The following is a 21373-nucleotide window of genomic DNA, read 5'->3' as shown; positions in this document are numbered from 1 at the left end:
CCCACCCCCGTCCGGCGCGGCCACAGCGGGGCCAACGACACGCACCGAAGCGCCGCGGCCGCCCACCCCGCACCCCCCGTTCCCGCTCCCCCTCCCCAGCCGGGCCGGCCTCGCGCTGCTGTGGGGGCGCATGCGGCCACGGGCGAGGAGCCCTCCGCGCCACAGGTGCGGCCCAAGAGGACTACGCGCCCCGGCATGCACCGCGCCCGGCTCCGCGCGGCGCCCTACGCGGGGGAGGCCGCGCAGCGTGCTGGGTAGTGTAGTCCGCGCTGCGAGGTGCGGCGGAGCAACGCGTGGGGCAAAGGAAAAAAAAGAGCTGCCGGGAGCCGCGGCGGTGTTTCTGCTTTCCCGCCGGGGAGCGGAGCGGGGCAAGGAGGCGCTCTACTCCGCCTGAGGGCATGGGGTCTGCCGGGCGGCGAGCGAGGCCGCGCTGGCGGGGCCGGTAGGCGGCGGCACCTGGACGCGGCAGCGGCGCTACCGCCCGCCCGCCCGAGAGGAGGAGGAGGCGGGGGGAGCGGAGCCGCCGCGCGCTGCCGCATGTGCCTGGAGCGGAGCCGGAGCGGGCAGTGCGAGCCATGGCGGAGCATGGCGCTCCGGCGCCCGCCATCCCCAACGGCGAGTGCGCCGCCCGCCTCCCCGGCAACAAGGTGACCGTCGTGCTGGGGGCCCAGTGGGGCGACGAGGGCAAGGGGAAGGTGGTGGATCTACTGGCGCAGGACGCCGACATCGTCTGCAGGTGCCAGGTGAGGAGGCAGCCGGGGAGCAGGGGGAGGCCGCGGGTGTCACCTTGAGGCGGGCGTCCCTGCCACCGGCCGCCCGTCTCGCCGCCCCGCGTTGCGCGGGCTCTCTCTGCTCAGCCCCCCCCGCGAGCGCCCGCCTCAGCGCAGGGCCGGGCGGCGGTGCCCGGCGTGGCTCCCGCCGCGCTGGGCGGGCTGCGGGGCAGCGAAGCCTTCTCCGGCGGGGCAGGAGCCTCTGGCGGGAGCCCCGCCACCGGGCTCTGCAGCCCTCCCGCTTCTCCTTTGTCCCCGTCCCGGGTAGGGAGGAGAAACAGAAGGAGGAGGAGGAGGAAGGCGCCCTCCACGCCGGCCTCCAGCAGGAGGAACGCGCCCGGGGTCGCGTCCTCCCCTCAGGCCCGCCGCCGCAGCACTCTTTGTCTGGGGGGCGCCGGGAAGGGGGGGCCGCGCTCGGCGGTCCCCGCAGCATCGCCGCTGGTCCCCGGCGGCGGCGTGGCCTAAGCCGCGCCGCGTGCTCGCCCGCCGCCCCGTGCCGGCGGGGCAGCGCCGGTCCCCGGCACGGAACCAGCCGTTGCTTGCAGGGCGCACGTGATGGCGTGTGCGCCGTCCGCCGCCGCTCGGCCCGCCTCAGATGGAGCTGCCTTTCCAAAGAGGCGCCAGCCCTTCCTGCGGGACCATCGCCGTGCCAATGAAATCCCGTTTTTTTTTTCCCCCTGTGTAATTTCTGTCTCTTTCTTCTCTGCCGCGGCATGGAGTTCCAGCCAGAGAGCCGGCGAGGCGAGCCTAGCCTGCAAGCCTAGTAAATACCTGTGCTGGAACAACAGGCGTCTGGGGAGATCCTGTTCCCTAACTTTCCTGCTGTAGTTACTCTGTGGAGCACAGCATAGTGAACTCCAGCTGTGTACAGTTTGGGGCTTGGGGTTTTTTTTTTCTTCTTCCTTGAAATTAAGAGATACAGTAGCTTAAAATGCCTGCAGCGTGAGCAGTCTTAAGCGTGGTTATTGGTATGCTTTCGTTAAATCTGCTTTTAAAAGAAATGTATTGTGTGAGACAGTACGGCTTTCCGAAGAGCACAGCGTTAGCTAACGAGACCTGCCTATAAAAAGTGGTGTTTCCAAACCCGAGACCCTTGCAAAGCTGACAGATAAAAGACTTGAACTTCAGAGAGTTCGGTTTTGAAGTAAACAAACTGAAGTAGCTGTTTCTGCAAATGAATTAGGTTTTTTCCATATATCTTGCTTTTTTAATTAAAAAAGTGTGATGTGGTGTGGTACAGTTGCTTGGCTTTGTGGGTTATGGAACACAGTGACTCCATTTGTCCTTTGCACCTCTGATATTGAGACTTGAAGGGCATCTAGGTAAGCGTGTATGTTTAATGCTAAGAAGTTTTGGTGGGGGGAGAAAAGTAGACAGTGAATTTGCATGTGTACGGAACATATTTGTTACTCATTTTGAGTCATTGGGGTAAAGGATCACGAGAAGGGCAAAATTATGATGCTGTCTGAGGCTTGAATTTCATGGTGAGTTCTGCCATTTCTCATAACTTGTTTTTCATGCTGAAGGAAGGAGTTTTTCTTCCTTCCCTTTCCTGTTGATGGCTGTGCTGTCTGGGTCTCCTCCCATGCACTTGAACGGTTCTGGCACTAGACCACTTCTCTAAGTTGATTTAGCTCACCAAAATGGCAGGAAACTAAATTGTGGATTTACTTTCTGTCGATGTAGTAAGTAAAACTGAATTGACTTGGTTCAGAGGAAGTAGGTGAAGAGCACAGGATAGGGTAAGCACAAAGAACAGTTTCTCAGAACAAGAGGGAAAATTAGGAATATTCTTTTTCAGTGGTACCAAGCTACTAAATCATCTTTCTCTGTGCGCAGGCATATTGTAGATATTTTTGTTAATGCTGGTAAATGACAGTATGACTTGTGTGATACAAGTCCAGAAAGAAAGGCTCATGCTCTTAGTCTGTCCCTTGCTAATAGCAGCTTCCTGTACTTCTCTGACTCTTGTTTCGCCACTGTGAGCTTACTCATTCTAGGATGGTTTTTGCTATTCATCATACCACAGAGCTGCTATATTGCCTGGGGAAGAGGGCAAGTATTTCTAGCGTTTTCTTATAGAAAATGTGTTAGTACAACTGTTTTCTTGGAGGATTTGGAAGCTGTCTAAGATGGCTTGAAGACTTGCATTAGGTTTGCAGTGAAACTGGGGGCTCTAGTGTGGCTTCCATGCCACTGTCCCCAGTTCTGTGCGGTTGCAGAGAAAATGGTCCTGTCCCAGAACAGAGAACTGAGCATCGCTCACTTTTACTATGCCTGTAGAGCCATTGTGAGAAGTTTTGCTCAGAAATCTATTTGCTCTGAAGTCAGTGTCTGTCTCCCCTCTGTACCTTCTTGTCTCCTAGTTGGCAGATGTGCTAATGACTTCAGTCACTTGTTTGGCTGTGGCATCTGGAATGAGGTGCTTACTTAGGCACAATCAGCTGAACAAATGTGTCAGGAAATAAGCTGTATTGTGGATCTACCTCTTTTAAATATCACCTTCCCCAGGGTATTTTATCTTGAGTTTAGGGGTTGTTGAAAGGACTGTTATGCTCAGTGCAAGTGTATGGGGTTTTCTGCTCAGGAGATGGATTTGTGTTTATCAAAAATAGCATTATGGTTTAAAAGCCAACTGTGTGAAGAGAATAAAATTAAAATGCATCCAGGAGCTGCGTGTTGTGTAGTTGCTAATGCAGCTGCACTGGCAGCTACAGTGGTTGTGTGAGGACACTGCTAGTACAGAGGGTTCAGATGCAGGTGGTACAAACGTGTCTGCATGACAGGCAAAGTATGTACCTGTTCTTCCACTGTTAAGTTTGGACTGGCCTTAATTTGCCTCTAGGAGGTACCTGGTAAAATGATACTTTTGATAAAACAAATGTGTTGGTGGGACTTTTGCACTTAAACCTGGTCTTCAGTGGTTTATGGAGCAAAGTCTGTTTACCTGCTATCACATAAATCACAGTCCAGATAGTAAAAATAGAGCAAGAATTGTTTTGAGATTCAAGAGGAGTTGCCAGAAAAAAAAAAAAGTGCTTTTGTGGTTTTTATTGACATAGTTTCCTCTTAGTAACCAGCTAGCCTTGCTGCCATTTAAAAGTATACATCGTGGTTTTGTCAGTTCCTCTGGTAATGAAAATGTTAAGGAAAACGTCTCTTGTTCTGATTAAGGGACTTCCTACCCTTGCAGAATGCAACCAATTAGGGAGTTTGATTACCAGAGTTTAATTTGTTATTGGATATGGGGAATGGCAAATTAATGCAAGAAAGTTATTTTAGATGAACACTTTATTAAAACAAATACAGTACCAAAATACCCTATGTTATCTCTTATATTAACATCACCCCCTCCACCCAGTCTACTGGTTGGGTGCATTATAGCAAAAAAAGCTGACATCTGCACTGCACAATTCTGTTCACATTTTGTCCTTCAATCAGCAAATTTTTGTTCACTTTCCGCTCTTAGTAGCGGAGGTGGCGGATTTATTCGGAGTAGATCACTCACACAGGTGAGTAGGGTTTTGAAGTTTCCATTCAAAGCATTTCAAAGCCATGCTCCCTATGCTGAAGCATCTTATTTTCCTGCTTCGGTGCCATTGTACATCTTGTTACTACTCTGAGCAGAATTGGAGTTCTCTACCAAGTCTTCTCAGCTGATTGCAGTACAGCCTGCCTGTGCCTTGCCACGACTGCTCTGTGTCCTGTGGGGTCACACGATTCCTCCTCCTGAACTGCTAATGCATGGCAGTTGAGTATGTGTATTCTTCGTGCTCTCTTTTCCTCTTCCTCCCCTCAAACAACAGTTACTCACAGTGATGCTACCACTGATTACTTGATGTGTGGCCACAACAGAGCAACAATCAGCAGAGGCATTTTGAACATGCAGGTTCTTGGGGTTCAGCAGTTGCCATCAGTCAGCTGATAGCTGCAGATTGAAGTCCTTAGACCTGTGCTGTCTGATACCTCCATATTGCTAGACTGTATATAGCCTTATTTTTTTAAAAAAAACCCTGGAATTTACTTGTCTTCCATCCACCAAGCCGGCTTTCTTTTTTTAATTCCTAAACATACTCATCTGAAAAGGTGGTTTAGCCTGGAGTCTTTGCAGGCCACCCAGCATTAAGAACAGCAGAATCAGTATCTATAGCTATCAGTGCTTTTTTATCTGCTCAGGCATTTGATACGTGATGTCTGGCTAGAGCCCTCATTTTTAAAGTGCTGGGTGCACTTTTGGACCTTGTGGTGTTGGCAGCATGCCGATAAATATGCTCTGGTGAGGACAGAGAGGTCAGTTAAATGAGTTCTTTGGCCTGCCCCATCAGTGAGTCATATGCTTTACAGGCCTGCTTTAGAGCATCACTGACAGGTGATCTCTTGTTATTGTAAACAATCCCATAATGTCTAAATTGTTTCAAACAGAACAGTTGAAATCTGGTTTTCCAGTTCATAAAGGTTGTGCCATTAACAAAGGAGACATCTCAAGTGCACCAAAGAGCAAATTACACCTTGATCAACTGGTTTCTTATGGTTTTTTTCCAATGTGACTGTTAACCCCAAAGCCTTACTGTGTGCATTTGGTTAAGAAGCAGTACTCTACAGCAGTTTATTGAGATTTCAAATACGTTTTTTGTTTCTACCATACTACCTCAGCCGTTGGGAAGATGTTCTCTCTAAATATTCCCAAAGCCACTTCTTGTTTTTCGTATTCTTTCTTCAGTGTTCTTGTGAAATGCTGTGAACATTGGTGGGGTTTTGTACAAAGAGGCAACGTAGTGCTGGACCAGTCTGTGCTTTCAACATCATCTTCCTTATCTGCCTGCTTCACTTGATCCCTTTATCTTTTGGGAGTAGATTGATCTTTATTCTGGACTTGGATAATGAATCCCGTTCCCTACCTGGCATATGTAGGTATTGTAATAGAATAAGGTTTTGCGGATCACATGAAACTAAGCCAAAACCAGCTCTGAAGAGTTTCTGAATGTTGTTTTTCAAAAGCAGTTCCTCAGAGCAAGTGTTCTGTCAGTAAAGAGAAATGCATGGAGTTTTTTTGAGATTACTGGACTTAAATAAAGTTAACGTTTTATTTATTATGAGAAGAAATGTGAATAACATAATGTGCTTGCTCTGTCATATTGTGCCTGAAACCATGCTCTTGATCTTGCTCTGATGGAACAATTCATGTTCTACACACTCAGAATTCAGCCAGAGGTTTAGAAACTTCTAAGCATGTAACATGATAGCTCCCTGAACTAGGTTTAGATCTTATAAATTTGAACGGATCGTCGAAGAAAATTGCTAGCTGCTGGATGTCGTTCATGCTGCAATCCAGGAGTAGGTTTTACAGTAGTGTTTGCTAGCTGCTAATTCACTGGGGGCAGAGGGGAAAGAAAGCAAAAAATCAATCATAGAACCTGGGATATGAGAGAATTAATTAGTTAACAAAACCTTTATTTTAAAAATAACTTTTTAAAGGAGGATGGCTTGCAATCTGAAGTTCAGAATAGATTTTTGGCAATATATGTTAAAATGAGAAGCAAATAGCCATGTAATTATAAAGCTGTATCTAGTTAGGGTGCGTCATGGGGTTTAGATATGTCTCTCTGCTAGACTGATCAACTTTTTAAAGGTGTATTCAGCATTCTCATGGCAAGGAGCCTTTCTTAATGTTTCTTGTAAGCAGTGGTAGTAACCAGCTTTCTTCATGTATCTTTGACTTTTCATCTAAGAGTTAAATGAAAATGTTTACAACCATATGATGCCAAAGCAACATTGACTTGCTTCTTGCCCAACTTGGCAGTCACTTGTGTAGCTAACTCAGAAACAACAGTGGTTGCCCTGAGCTAAAAAAATGAATGCTGGAATGTGGTAGCAATTAAAGTAAACTGTAGAAAAAATTATGCACACACACATCTGATGGGGAGAGTTGTAAGGAGTGTATAGCTTCTTCCTTAACGTAGCGTGAGATAACATCTCTTTAAACTAGACAACTAATTTCTGTTCTAGAGGAGATAACTTGAAAGACTTCTTTGCTCTACCCTGAGGCATCATATTTTTGAGATAGACAACTTGGCATGATCACGTCATAAGAAAAGGCAGTGATTGTCACTGTAGGCTTTTTGGGTAGATCTCTTAAATGCATATGTCAGTATTTCAGAGCTGCTGTAAATACTTTTAGGTTTAGTATCGCTATAGAGAGCCACTCTCAGTGTGCTTTTCATAGTGATGTCAGTCTGTTTTTCTAATAAATCTTTTTTTCCTGATGCACCTCTACCCTTAGGTAAAGTTGGGTCAACATAGACCCATCTTAGCAGTTTTGAGAGTACTGCTGTAGGCAAGGCATCAGGTTTGAACTGCTCTCTTGTCTTGATGTGTCCGAAGCAGATAAAACTGTTCTGGTTATTACACTAACATTTAGTCTGCCCTTGAATAGTGGAGATGTGCTCTGAAAATGTTTTCACCTTGGGTAAATGTGAAATGGAGAAGGATGTGCTGTTGCTCTGCAGTCCTTATGCATTGTATCTTTACGTGTTCTTGCAGTAGTTTCTTACTTGCGTGTTCTGCTTCCGTATGTCCACATGCCTCATACTTAAGTGTGGGCTTCCTCAGCCAGCACCCATGGCACACAGTTATTCTTGCTCTTTGTATTCTACACAAAGGTTTTATAAAGCAGAGAATGTCTTGTCTTTAGTGGTTTGTTTTTTTTTTTTCCAAGCAACACTCCTTTCCTTTTTTGGTTCTGCTGATGCTCCAAGTTTGTACATTGTTTCCTTTTCTGCACTTTTTCAAAAAAAGGAGGGGGGAAAAAATTGAAAGATTTAGAGTGAGGGTCTTTCAGTGAATGGTGGATGTATTAAGTGTGTACATTTTTCCTGGAAGAGTCCCATGCTCCAGGAAAATGGAAGAGCTGCAAATCCTTCTTCCTTAGCCTGGGGAGGACAACTGTCAAGACTGCAGCAAGGTCGCAGTCAATTGGTTGCAAACCTTCGAGGCTAAGGAAGGTCTGCACACCCAGAAGCATGGACTTTTTCTGAGCAAAAGCATCAGAGAAACGAGCCCTGGTTCAGGATTTCTCTGTAAACATTAGAGTATGGCTTTGTATAATTTTCAGAGGCTTTTTGGAAAATGAGATTCCATGTTTCCTCAATCGTTGGCTTCGTTTTGCTTTAGATGAGCTCTCAAGTTAGCAGGTATAGTATAATGGAGTTTGTAACTACCTGTTTGCATTTATTTTCTTTAAATTTTTTATGTCCTTGGCAACCAGTATTATTGAAGTATATTTATGGGAGGCCAAAGTTATTCTTGAATAAATTCCTTCTTAGGAAGCATTCTGGTTGTACCTTCATATTTAGTAAAACCCAAACTAAAACCCCAGCTGGTGGTTATTTCAACTTCAGCAGTCTCTTAGCTTAGTTTTGGTAGTGGCTGGTTCAGCACAGTAAACCCGAAGTCTCAGCTGGTAGACTTTCTTGAACTATTTTAATTCAGCCAGAAGATAGTATTTTTTTTCTCTGTGATTCTGACAATAAAGGTCACGATGCAGAACGGTTGGTGAGGTAGTCATGAATTATGCTTAAGTAAGACAGGCATAAGTCATTACTATTTTGACAACTTCATTAAACTATCAAGACTCAGCATAACTCTAAAAAAGATTGATTCTTATTTAGCCAGTTAATCAACTCAATACACGAATATTCCTTGGCGGCCTTTGACTAGTACAGCAGTGCAATTCCAGGGAAAAAAAAAGAATTACTGTTAAATACTATTATGAATGTTCTTTCTCCATGTTTTGTGCATGATTTGGAAGCTGTTCTGCATGAGCAGCGTGTAACAAGATAAGGACATCTTGTGCTATGGGAAGGTTCAAAGTGAGAAGACTTGTCTGGCTTTTAGGATGGTTGTACATTCTTTTGAGCTTACCAAATCGGCTCCAGAACACACCTTTCTAAGAGTAATGCTTCTAAAAATTGTTTCAGTCTTAAGAGCTACAAGAAAAAAAATTAATCACAAAACTGTACTCAGGTAATTTGATTGACAGTTTTGCTAGTTCAGTTCTTTACCCAGAACACTTTGTCTGGCAGTTAAGGTAGATAAACGCTATGGAATGCAAGAGAAAATAAGCCATTTTGCCTTGATAGGGGAAGCACTGAAATTGCTGTAGATGTTGAATTGGGTATACTGTTCAGTCAATATATTTAACATATAGTCCTCTTTGATACTGTTGGTTTGTCTTCAGCATGTTTCCCAGTGTTACTGCCTGGACCACGGTACAATATGGCAGTAACTGGTGTGTTTGTGTCGTGTGGGTGAGTGTATTGGTTGCAGCAAGTATTGTTTTCCAGTGCTTTGTTTGTTTTTAGAGAGCAGAAGTCACTTGTTTGATTTATTGAAATTTCAAGCTTGTTTCCAGTAAAATGTCAGCTAGCAGATAATGACCTTTTTTTTTCCTTCTAAATTACTATTTTCAGGCACTCAAAACTATTTCAAAAAGGGTGTTTCCTGAGAATATTTATCGAACAGCCCCCAGATGTGCAATGCTTGCAGCTGCCTCTGCTATCTTCTGCCCCCCTCTGTGCATGTGCAACTGATTCTGTTCACGTTTGCCGGGATAGGTATGGTTTAGAAGAGTATCTTGTTTTGTGTGTAGTACTGACCAGCCTATCTAAATTGAATGTACTGATGCAGATTCTTGGGTGTGGTGCTTACCCTGAGAAGGATTTTTAGGCTACTTTTTCTTCAGCCTGCTGCAGAAGATTAAATTTACCCCCCTGTGTTTTTTGTTTAGGCTTTTGGGTGGGGTTTTTGTGTGTTTATTTGTGTGGGGTTTTTTCTTTTAGAAAACAATAATGTGTCTTTAGCAGTTTACCACTGTAAAAGGAGTATTTAAAAGTGTTATTTCATAAAGGATGTGTTTTGGAATGGAGCTTCTAGAAAGTTGGTAAGTATGGGGCTGTTTTACCAGGATCACTGTCATTCTAACAGTACTTGTGTGAATATTTATCTGTTAGTATCTGCCTTTCCATTGGAGTCCTGTATACTTAGCCGTTCTACAGCTTGAATAGCTTGGATGTTTCAGGATTACTAGCTAGTGGTCAGGGATCATCTGCTTTTTTGAGGAAGCAATTTAAGCATGCCACACCAGTCAAGTTGGACTTGTGCGTTTGCTTACCTTTGAAATACAGGTTTTGCTTATAATATTATAGATTGGGGAACAAACTTGTGCCTAATCTTACGTTCACTATTCCACTTAATGACTTAAATTAAACTATTATTTAAGAATATTTTAATAGTCTCAGGATCATGAAAGGAGAAAAAAGGCTACTTTGTCTTAATAGGATTTCAAATTGTTCGTCCACCAGATCATCAAACTACAAAGTTCCTAAGATAAAGCCATATATTAAAATGTATGGGTTTGCACTTGTTCATGATGACTTTCACACTAGGTGGCCAAATAAATGGAAATAATATTTTTGCATTCCAATTCAAATGGTATCTTTTTGAGCCAGGGATATGTGTAGAAGTATTTACAAAAAAACCCAACCAATCCAACAAAGCAACATCCAACAACACTCCCCAAACCAACAACTTTTAAAATACATAAACTACTAGGAAACTTTCATGACTGGGGCTTGGTTTGTTTGTTGGGGTTTGTTTTGTCTTTTGGTTGGTTGGTTTGGGTTTTTTTGGTGGTTTTTTTTTGGTAGGGTTTGTTTTGGGGTTTTGGGTTGTTTGGGTTTTGGTGGGGTTTTTTTTTTTTTGGTGTCAAGGCTATGCTAGCCAAGGTTATGATAGCTGTTTCTAAGATGCCTGGCTCCATAATTCCATGAATTGTTTGAACTGTTATTATTGGGGATAACAAAACCAGGTGCTTGGCTCTCCCTTCAGTTTGAGCAAGCTCCTGTTTTCCTGTGTTATCAGCACAAATGTTCAGTGTCACCTGGTGGCAGTTACTCCTGTGGTGTTGCTGGCAGCAACTGGTAATCTGCAGGCTGGGTCCAACCATGAAAGCGGCCTCCCTGACTTTGGTGTGTTGCCTCAAAGTCCTGAGCAACAGCGGTGGGCCTAGGTATTGAGTACAAGGAAAGGTTAAGGAAGGGCAAGGTGTGTTTCTTTTACTTTCTATTAGAAAGTTCACGCTCCTGGAAGTTGAAAATTTGGGGACATTCGATTAGAGACACAACTCAACATTGTTATTTGGTAAAGATGTGGTCTGCTGAAAGGGCTGATCTCTTTCTTGGTCACCAAAGAATCCTAACGAGAGAATAGAGAGCTGTTCCAAATACTGTGTTAAAAGGTATGGGGATAAATATAGTGCAAGGTAAAGAGCAAGGACAAACAAACTGAATGCTTTTAACTTTTTTTTTTTTTAATATACCTCAAAATATAGTGCTAAGAACATTGCTGACTTCTGAAAATTCAATTTTGGAAGCTTCAGGAAATGCTAAAACTGCAGCGCTGCTTGTGCTGATGCACAAATCAATGGCGATACATCTAAGCACAGTATGTTTGGGACTTCAGGAGTAGTGAGCCTCTGTTAGGCTCTTGGTGGGAGTGTAGTGTGGTGTTACAGGTTCTTACTGCTCTTTTTTTGGGTAGCTGCTTTGTTGCTAGATGGAGAACCTGGTTTATGTTCTGTCCTTTAGCAAGGTATGTGCTTGTTGCTCCTGTATACTCAGTTTTCTGTGATGAAAGGAGCCCAAGTCCAGAGGATGATTTCTAAATCTAAAGACAGATAGAATGGCTTTTTGTTTTTAAATAGCACTCTCTCTTCTAAGTGAGGTTTATTAGAACTAAAGGGAAAAGGTTGTTTATATTCTTACCTAAATAGTCTAGTAGTAGCCTAGAGAGATATTTCAGTGTTAAATAAGCAAAAGTTAAGTATTATGCATACTAAATTTATGAAGTGCTTACTCCCTGGTGTAATATTAACAAGAAATTATTTTTTTCCCTTAATAATTTCCAACAAAATACTTGCAGTTCACAGCATTTGAATACTAGGTGATGCAACATTTTGGGCAATAAACACCTATTTTTCTATTCTGTTTGTTGCCTGACTTTGTGTTCTTGATATGCTTCAGGGCTGATTCTGTATTAAGAAAATTTTCAGGTAACTAGCAGATACCTTTCAGCATGACTTCCAGAGGGAAAAGACTTAAAATAAAAAATGTGGGGATATTCTCGATTGTGTCTGTTGAAATGAGAAGCTCATGGTGTATAAGGATTCTGCAGTATCTATCCAAATTTGAAGGATGTGCACAGGGTTGTACTTAAGTATGCAAAAGCAACTTGTCTCCTCTGTGTTAGTTGTATGTGTAAGAAAATAAATGCACACAGTTGTTGGTAGGATAAGAATCAGTATTAATTTTCAGTTGTTGTTTAGAATTAATTATAATTTTTATAATTAATTAAATTAACAAATTTATATTTTTATAATTTATAAAAATAATTATTTTTTTTCCTAATAGTGGCTTACATTGACAGAGGCATGGAGCTTGGGAAAGAGAGAAAAAAAGGTTCTTAAATGATTGTAAGAGAGACAGTCTTGCCTAGGTTCAAAATTTTGATTCTGCTGTTCTGGCAGATGATCTGAGGGTTTACAGTACTGTATCTGGTATTGTAACATCCTGTGAGATGCAGCAGGGAAAAAGAAGAGAAACTCCCACAAAATGTTTGTAGAAAGCAATTCAAGAAATAAGTAGGAGGGGCTTTTTTGTGTGGTTGGTTAGTTCTGGGGGTTTTTTTTGGGTTTTTTGGTGGAGCCTTTTTTTTTTGATTAATATGTTAGATGACTCTTACAGCATCTATATCAGAGCATGGCAACCATGGTAGCAGAAGGAGACCACACAGAACTTCCTGAAGAAAATTCAATGATACAGTCTTTAGTGGGTATTTTGACCTTGAAAGCTCTTTTCTGGTTCTACCTACACTGCCTATCCCCAATGGTTTTGGGTTTGTTTTGGTTTTTTTTTAAATGTACTGCAAGTAACTTACCTAAAAATTGCTAAAAGTGTATCTCTTTTTTTTTTCTTTTTCTTTCTTAAAAGGGCTTTCTTATCTTTTGGATTAGGTATTTGTGTCTTTGCTGTCTTTCAGAAAGCCTCTTTTGCATAATTTTGAAATCAAATATTATATTGTAATACCAGGCAAGTAAAGTCTTGAGTCTGTTAGATGCTCCTGACTACATGATGGTGTTTCTTCTTATTGATTACTTTTGCAAGTAATCAATATTTGGTGGTGGGGTTGGGTATTTTTGTTTGTCTGTTTGTTTCTAAATCTGCACAATACTGTTTCTCCTACTCTGGCAAAGCCAGCCCTGCCTTAGCTGCTTGACCTCCTCCACGGTCTCCACTCTGACTTCTGAAGGGGCTTCCTCTGCTACTATTCTGCAGCATGGCAAGAAAGCATCCCAGTGAAGAAGTTCAGTGTCACTGCTGACGCCTTGTACCTCTGATGTGTAAGAAGTCCTCTTCCCCATGCCCTCCAAACTATTGTGCAATCCTTCTATTTGTAGCTGAATGCAGAGTTACTTTGCCATAAGGAGTATGCTGGCCGTAGCACATTTCAGCTGAAGGAAAGCTTGCTGTTGTGCAGGGAGAAAGGGAAAAGGAGCCACTACTATGTGCACATTGTATGTTCCAGACAGAGCAAGAGCATCTTTTGGTCTTGCTGTGCACTTGGTTTCTCTTTGTTGGCTGAAGGAAAGGGTTTTGGTTTTCACGTGGCTGGGAGGGGACCCCTGTAGCTTGGGTACCGAGAAGGGGACTGACTACTATATTTAGTTAACTAGGGAGTATTGCCAGCCTCAAGAAATGACTTGTATATCTTAATTTCCCACAGGCAAAAGCTTTATACAGTGTATTGAAGATCATTTGAGCATGAACTTTGTTTGACCAACAGCGAAAATAAATTCCACAGTTACTTCTCCATTAATAATGTTTAAACACTGGGATCAAAGGGGTGTTAGCTTGAATAACCTAACTGGTCCCATTTGGTTTAGTGTGATGAGGGAGGAAGAGCAAGATATCCAAATGGAGTTCACTGAAGCCGGGAGTGTCTTCATCAGTTTATACCTTGAATTATGCCCGGGGGCAATAGTTGCCTGCAGTGTGAAGATTTTGGCATTATCATCAGTTTCTGGAGAAGGAGAAAAAAACAAAAACAAAAGCAAACCCCGTAACCTCATAACAACCCACCCTTCCACCCCACCACTGCTAGAACTTTGTAGTTAGAATTGTTTACCAAACCTGTGTTGTGCAACGTCTGAGCACACATGTGTACACTTCACTGCCAGCTCACTGTCAGTGTGCCGTGTGAACCATTCTTCTAATGCATTGCAATTCCAAACTTGCACTTTGCAGTTAGGGTAGAGCTTACCTCTACGTGAACAGCAGAAGTTTGGAAACCGAATTAATGAAATGGCCTCATAAAATATGGCTTGAAATTAAAAATATTTTTCAAAACGATACATTATGACAGAATGACATCCAAAGCAGGATGGGGACTGACTTAGAGTTTTAAGAGACAGCTGCTATCTGTAGCACTTTTGGGATTGAATCTTTTCATATCATAATATAAACAACCGAATTCTGAGATTAAAATTTTAGCCTAATCTGTAAACAGGCATTTGGAAACTTTGAGATATTAATATGGCCAAAGAGTGTGTTCAGGTGGTGATTACCACATAGAACATCAACTTTTCTACTTTGTAGTCTCTAGCAAAATCCTTTAAAGTATAAGAGCTAACAGTAAACATATAGAAATACATACAACTAACTTGCTTCTAGATGACGTGTGAGCTGTGCTGTGCGTGTAGTTCAAGGTTTAAATGGTAAAATGCCACTTTTATTCTGTCAGCCATAGGGCGTTTTTCAGTGAGCACCACACCGACACAACCAGCACACCTTGGCACTCAGCGGTTCAAGTGAGAAATCCCGAGACCACCAAAACCAAACAAGTCATTCTTATGACATAAGACAGTCTGAGTCTAGTACACTTTGCTCAAACAGGTGTGACTGCTGAAGTTTAAGATACCATGTCTGAATGGCACCAGTAGCTTGGCCAACACTAACACACTAAAGAATTTGTTGTTAATCATGATCTAATCTCTATAGAGGGCAATCTTTCTTCCTGTTTTAGACATTCATGATGCTAGAAAACTTTTTTTTAATAAATTGAGAAACAATCCATGAAGTAAAATCATCTGGCTAGTAGGGGATTTCAAATGAACAGTCATTCACTAATCTTAGTGTAGTTTGGTGCTAGTCCAGTCTTATTTATGCCGCAGTGGGAGAGTTTGGACTCTTCTTCCTATTTGTAAATTGCTCCTACCTCAGTATTCAGTGTTGTACCTAGACCTATTTATTGTGCTGTCATAAAATGTTCTATTCACACAATAGAAACCAATGTCATTGTCTTACTGGGGAAAAAAAAAGAGAAATCTTGTGTATATTATGTATGTATATAATTTTAAAGTTCTTATAATATTACCTAGCTTTGGAGTAGCTTGCAGTAGTTCAGGAGACTTAGCATTGCATTTTACAAACAGCTGTCCAGCTAATGTAGCTAGTTAACAACCTTTTAAATGGAAGACAACCGTAGAGTTTGTGGACTGCTAAATAATATTTCTCAACAGCTGCTGTCAAGTACAAAGGATGAGAGGAAGAGGAAGAAGGTTATTCCTGAACATTTATAATTTACTTTAAAAAACCAAAACTTTTATGCATTCAGTATGTTTCACATATTGTGAATCAGTTTTGGCCTCCTCTGATTAAGTCAGATTGCTTGCAGTGAAAACCGTCTGCGTCCAGAAACCTTTATAACTTTTTCATGGTATTGTTCACTACATGGCAAAACTATATTATATTACTAAATAATTTAAACTTTTCTTAAATTCAGACATTTTCTTTGGGTAAGGCTTCTCTCTGTTTCCAAAGGATGTGGTACAGTGGTAAATCCTCAAACAATGCTGAAATTACGAGAATTTTCATTGCTGACTTCACAGAGATTAGGCATTTACCTGTGGCATGTGGTTTATGTACTGGCACAAATGTTTGATATCTAAGAAAATTCTTTTATTTGTAATGTCAGATACATGGCTATATGTGTTGTATTCATGCGTTTTAAATGTTGTAGAAGTAGTGAGTAGCTGTTGTTTGTTCTTCAGAAAACATCTGTGATAAATTATTCTGAAATACTTCAGATTTATAATTCCATAGATTAATACTTCATATAGTTTCCTTTTCTTTTCATGTAACGCCTTTTTTCAGTTTGTCTTCTGCTGAAAGAAGACTTAGATAAAAAGCCTTTCCTTTGAGGCTTTCCTTCTATGAAGCAGTTTGTTTATTTCTGGTGCAAGGTGCCTATAAAAATGTTCCTGTAGTTATGACAAATAAAACCATTTTGTATGTTAAGCTTGTCTTGCACAGACGACTTGGTCACAAGAGACTGTAAGCTTATTTTCAAAAGTACAGCAAACAAGAACTGGGGGTATTTGGTAACTATTTTGTAATCTTTAGTTTCATAAGCCCATCTTGACCCTCTTTAAGACTTGGTCACGGGCACCGTTTTAACAAATCTCTTAATGCTCTTTGAGGTAGTGAAGAAAGCTAGAAATGTTAAGTGCTGGTTTGATGTAACTTACGAAACCACGGTCATCATAGTGACATCCAGAGTCACTCCTTAACAGCACATTTCAGGTATAAATTACTTGACTAGCACTGTTACAGACCTCTCTTGGTGCTGGGGAGGTATGGAATGAACAAGTTAACTTTGCTGGTTACTATCCATAGAAAAACATTCAAGAGACTGAACCCAGAATTCAGAACAACAAGCCTACATATTGCCAAACAGCTGGACTTACCTTTCCCAATAACAGTGTGGGTTTATGTACTCAGTTTAACCGGTGCTTTTTTTTCCCTTTGCTAAGGTTGCAGTTCTACTTTTAATACTTATGCTCAATAACTATAATAGGAACTTAGTAAATGGCTTTTATAAATAGTCGCGTGTTCTAAAATATTTATGTTTCTGTCCAGTAATTTTTGGAAACGTTTTAGTCTTATTCCAAGCTTTTGTACCTTCAATGAACCAAAATACTGTCCCATGTCTGTATGACAGATAATACTGATGTTGAAATTGTCAAGTTTGACAAAACAAGTTCGGCTGATTTCCTGGGGGAAGAAGATCTCGGAAAGGTCCTTGGTCAGTAACAGAAATGAAAGTTGCAGAATTGAAGCTGGAATCAGTTTATTCCATCTTTATTTTGTGTGTTCACTTGTCTTTAGTATCAAAAGCTATTAACAAGGTGGTTTGTTTTGTTTTTTGTTCCCGCCCAGGGAGGCAATAATGCAGGACATACAGTTGTTGTGGATTCTGTGGAGTATGACTTTCATCTTCTGCCAAGTGGGATCATCAATCCAAAAGTCACTGCATTCATTGGTAAGTGGGATATCTCTAAAAAAATATACAATACAGTAGTTACAGACTTCTGATACATATAGAGTATATTCGAGGACACATAGAATCACAAGTTTTCTTCCTCAGATTCTGAAAGGCCTGAACTGCTCTACTGTCTTGTTAATATGATTTTCACTCAATTGTGATGTTTGGACTACAGAGATTTCTTTTATTGTCTTGGCTAGTTTGTTTTTGTTCTTATCTGTCCTGTCAGTGCAAGCAGCTAACTCCACGGCATATCTTCATTCTCCCATGCCCTCTTACTTACTCTACCAATTATTTCTTTTATTCTCAGAATCCCTCCTCTTTATTTTAATCTCCAGCCCTGCTAATTAACTACCAGTACCTTTCAAAACATAAATCTTGTCTCCATTTTACATAGCATTGTGAAATGAATGCTGACTCTAAAAGACTAATAAACTATATAGTTCTTACCAAGAAGCTCTGTCTGAGCTTAGAAAGTCTGAGGGAGCTGCAGTACTATCTGATGTCAGGATCTCTGATCTGTTTGCTTCCTGAAAAGGGGTGTCGTCTTGTCCCTACAATCCTACTTACTCCTCCGTCCCTCTTGGAATCCGGTTTTCAATCCCACGTATGGTGTTCTTTTTTAATTCGGATTACTTGTATGACCAACCTAGTTGTTAATGCAGTGTAGCCCTTAAAATTTCCACCTGAAAATGAAGGTAAATATAAAACACGCCTACAAGGCATTGTAACCACGTATGTGCTTGTGTGCTGCTCCACAAATTGGGTGAGTCTCTGGGTCACTAAAGGCTATGACCTATCACACTGATTTTTTTGTAATACCCAGAACTCCTGTCCCCCTTACACAGCATACTTCTCCAAGTCAGGACTCTATTGCCATGCTCTTCCTACTGCTTCTTCCTGCATAGCTAGTTGCTTTGAGTCTGTAGACTTGCCTCTCAACTTGGTACGTGTGCCAAGAGTAAGTGGTCACTGACAGTTTGCTGAACAGCGTAGCAACCGAACAGCCTCTGTGTAAGTTACTTGATTCACAAATAGTACTTGCTGAATTCTTGGGTCCGCCTTGTGACTCTGTACTTGCAGTCAGGATTAACTCTTTGTTTGATGGGAAATGGTGGTTAATTGCCTCTTTTCAAGTGTTACATTGTGACTGGATACTAGGATAGTTTTGGAGCTCTTGCCCTGCTTAATACTACAGAAGTTGAGTCAATGGGTGTGGAAATAGGTTTGCTCTGATGAAGGGCAGGTTGGGATGTTAACTGCTTCTAGTTTTGAGGTCTGTGGCAGATGATTCACAGATTCACAGAATTTTAGGGGTTGGAAGGGACCTTCAGAGATTGAGTCCAACATCCCTGCCAAAGAAGGCTAGGACAGGGCAGGATGCTACTTTTATTCTCTTTTGATGTGTTAGTGTATTATGTTTCTTTAAAAGGTTATTGCTTGAAAGTAGTATAAAAGGATGCCTGTTTGCTATGTTTTCTTTGGTGGACTCATGGAAAAATCTGGCTTCAGATTCCACTGAGGGTTAAAAAAACAGGGGGGCAGGGGGGGTGGGTGACAGATGTGCAAAAAGGCAAGGGCAAAATGGTTGGAGTATTATAATAGATAATTACTATTGATCAGGACATTAGCATGAAGGTCATAGTGAAGAAGTCTTAAGTACTTTGTATTTTGGTGTTTAGAATGCTTTTATCTATGTAAAACTAGGTGTTATGCAAATAATTTCAAAGGGCAGGTCACTTAATTTTTAGCTGGATGTTATCATACTGATAGTTTTGGATTTACTGATCTACTGAGGTTGGTGTGACCTTAAGATGGTTCAGTTTTGCAGTATGAAATGCTCCTTCTTAGGCACTCAGTGATGCTGATTAATTTTTATGAGCCAGCAGTCTTTTTGTGAGCAATGTGACAGCTGTAGGAAACAGAGTTTGCTTTTGATAGAGCTTTTTCCTCTGCTATTTTTGCTAGTCTATTAACAACCCCAACTCTATTTACGGAATATTCTATTTACAGCAGAAGAGTGCCTGAGGGATGCTAGTGTTTATTATGATGAGAGAAATGTGCTAAGCTTTTAAAAAACAATAGGGTTATTAAAATGAAGTACAAAGACGGAACTTACATTTTAGATATGAGGAAGAGGAAGTTACAGTCTGGACTGTCCCACGATGCTGTTACAGTTTGTCCTGATCTAAATTGAAAGTTTGTTGAGTTTATTAAAAGATTCAATGCACGTAGTTAGAAATGGTACTTCTGATGTGAACCATTCTTTTACAGACAAATTTCAAAGCATGAAAATGGCAATGTTTTGAAACTTAAAAAACTTAAACCCTCTGCATACAAGACATGAAGTGTTTTTGAATTGTTTGGAATATTTTCTCTGTGCTCAACACAAAACATAATTCATTAAATTTTGTGTAATGGTTTTCTTCAGGAAATGGCGTTGTAATTCATCTGCCAGGACTCTTTGAAGAAGCTGAAAAAAACTTAGAGAAAGGAAAAGGTGAGAAAAATCTCAAGATACTACTCTTAAAATAGTTTGTGTGGTTCTCAAAATATTTAGGTAAAATATATATAAATTATAACCTCTGTAGAGGTTATACATAGTGTGTTTTTTCCAATTTCCATTTAGCTGCCATTTTCTGACAGTAGGCTCTTTAGAAATCCCAGAACATCTTTTAAATCTGAACTATCTGCAGACATTTTAAATTTTTTTTGCTTAAAGCAGTTAAGAAATGAAACTTGTTCAAGTTTCTTACCTGTTGATAGTTATTTTTACCTGTTACCATGTTAGTGTACCATTTGATGAGATGTCTTATTGTAAGCAAATGCTTCTTGTTTCAAAATTCAGTTTTTGGACACGCTCTGTTATGTCTGTGGCCACGCTTGGCAGCGATCTCCCGTAAGTGAGGTGAACCAGTGGTCTAGGTTATTCAAAATGAAAAAGCTGATTGATTGCTGAAATTGTGGAACTAGTAGACTAGCTAAAATTCTTTGTCAGATAAGCCTCACTTGTTCAGATTTATAAGCTGAATGCCAAGTTTTAATTATTGAGATCTACTTCTTTCCTCTGGAATGTGACTTCTCAGTATTTGAATAGACTCACTGAAGAGTAAACATGAGAAGTATTTATTGTTTATACATCAGAAGGCAAAAATGCTGTACAAAACATAATTTGAAGTATTTGATTTTGTCTTTTAAGGGCTAGAAGGCTGGGAGAAAAGGCTAATAATTTCTGATAGGGCTCATATTGGTAAGTACCTTGTTATGTTTCTTTGAATTTTTTGTTAATCTGTTTTTGCTGAACTTTTCATGGCAGTAAATGCATGAGAATTTTGGCCATCTCTTTATCTAGGTATGTATTCTTCTTTGGATTATTTTTATAATATGCTGCTGTGTTTTTGAAGATCCTAGAAAAAAAAAAAAGTCGTTCATCATCCAGGATCCTCACAGGTTCATATTCTAGTGACTCTTTAATCCTATCCCATAAGCATAACCTATCCAGGAAAGCAGATTGGCTTTACAAGCCAAAGCTTAGAGGTGCAGGGCAGTCAAAAAGCAGTTCAGAAGTGAGTTGACTGAAGGATTCATTTCCCCATTTCTGAGCAGGGTTGTTTAGAGCAACTTTTTTGTGGGGGAAACCATGTGACTGGGTGTAACTTCCAAATTGATGGGCTCCTTGCCATGCAGATTGCCACGTACAGGGGGATGGAGAGAATGGCTCCAGGGAGATGGAGAGAATGGCTCCGCGTGGGGAGCTCATCAGTCAAGCATTGATTCCAGCCAGTGTTCCAGGCAGCTCTGCAGTTTAGAGCCTTGAGTCAAACAGTGTTTGTAGAGACCAAATCACGAACATAGAGCTTCAGAGGCTCTTCCTTTATCGCCTCTAGGACAGATTTTATTACATAAATTCATCTTTTAAATTAGATCTTTAGATATTATAATATAACAATTATGTAGCCATGTGTATTAAGAAATGGACTTACTGCTGCTCTGGCAGTCACTTTCTAAAGATGTAAACTTTTTAGGTCTTTATCAGATGAAAAATTATAACGCCAGGAAAAAAGGTTTTGCTTTTTATTTTGCTTTTTGTTGTGCATTTTCAGTTGTGGGTTGTTTTGTTGGTTTTTTAACTGATAACTTAGTTAATGTGTTATTTCAGAATAAAT

General features: G+C 41.1%; 1 protein-coding gene across 1 annotated transcript in view; it reads left to right on the top strand.

Annotated features, from left to right (window-relative positions):
* Positions 1–575: 575 nt before the first annotated feature.
* Positions 576–21373, top strand: part of ADSS2 (adenylosuccinate synthase 2) — a gene marked incomplete at its 5' end in the record, with an annotated part of 37013 nt that continues 16215 nt past the window's right edge. Inside the window, 4 exons of the mRNA XM_084261635.1 lie at positions 576–743; positions 17102–17204; positions 19639–19707; positions 20407–20457. Coding sequence (XP_084117761.1) covers positions 576–743; positions 17102–17204; positions 19639–19707; positions 20407–20457 — 391 coding nt within the window. The remainder of the gene's footprint in view (positions 744–17101; positions 17205–19638; positions 19708–20406; positions 20458–21373) is intronic.

This window comes from Gallinula chloropus (assembly GCF_964237585.1).
Source record: "Gallinula chloropus genome assembly, chromosome: 3".
In the NCBI taxonomy this organism is placed as follows: Eukaryota; Metazoa; Chordata; class Aves; order Gruiformes; family Rallidae; genus Gallinula; species Gallinula chloropus.
This window is presented reverse-complemented; position numbering and strand designations above follow the sequence as displayed.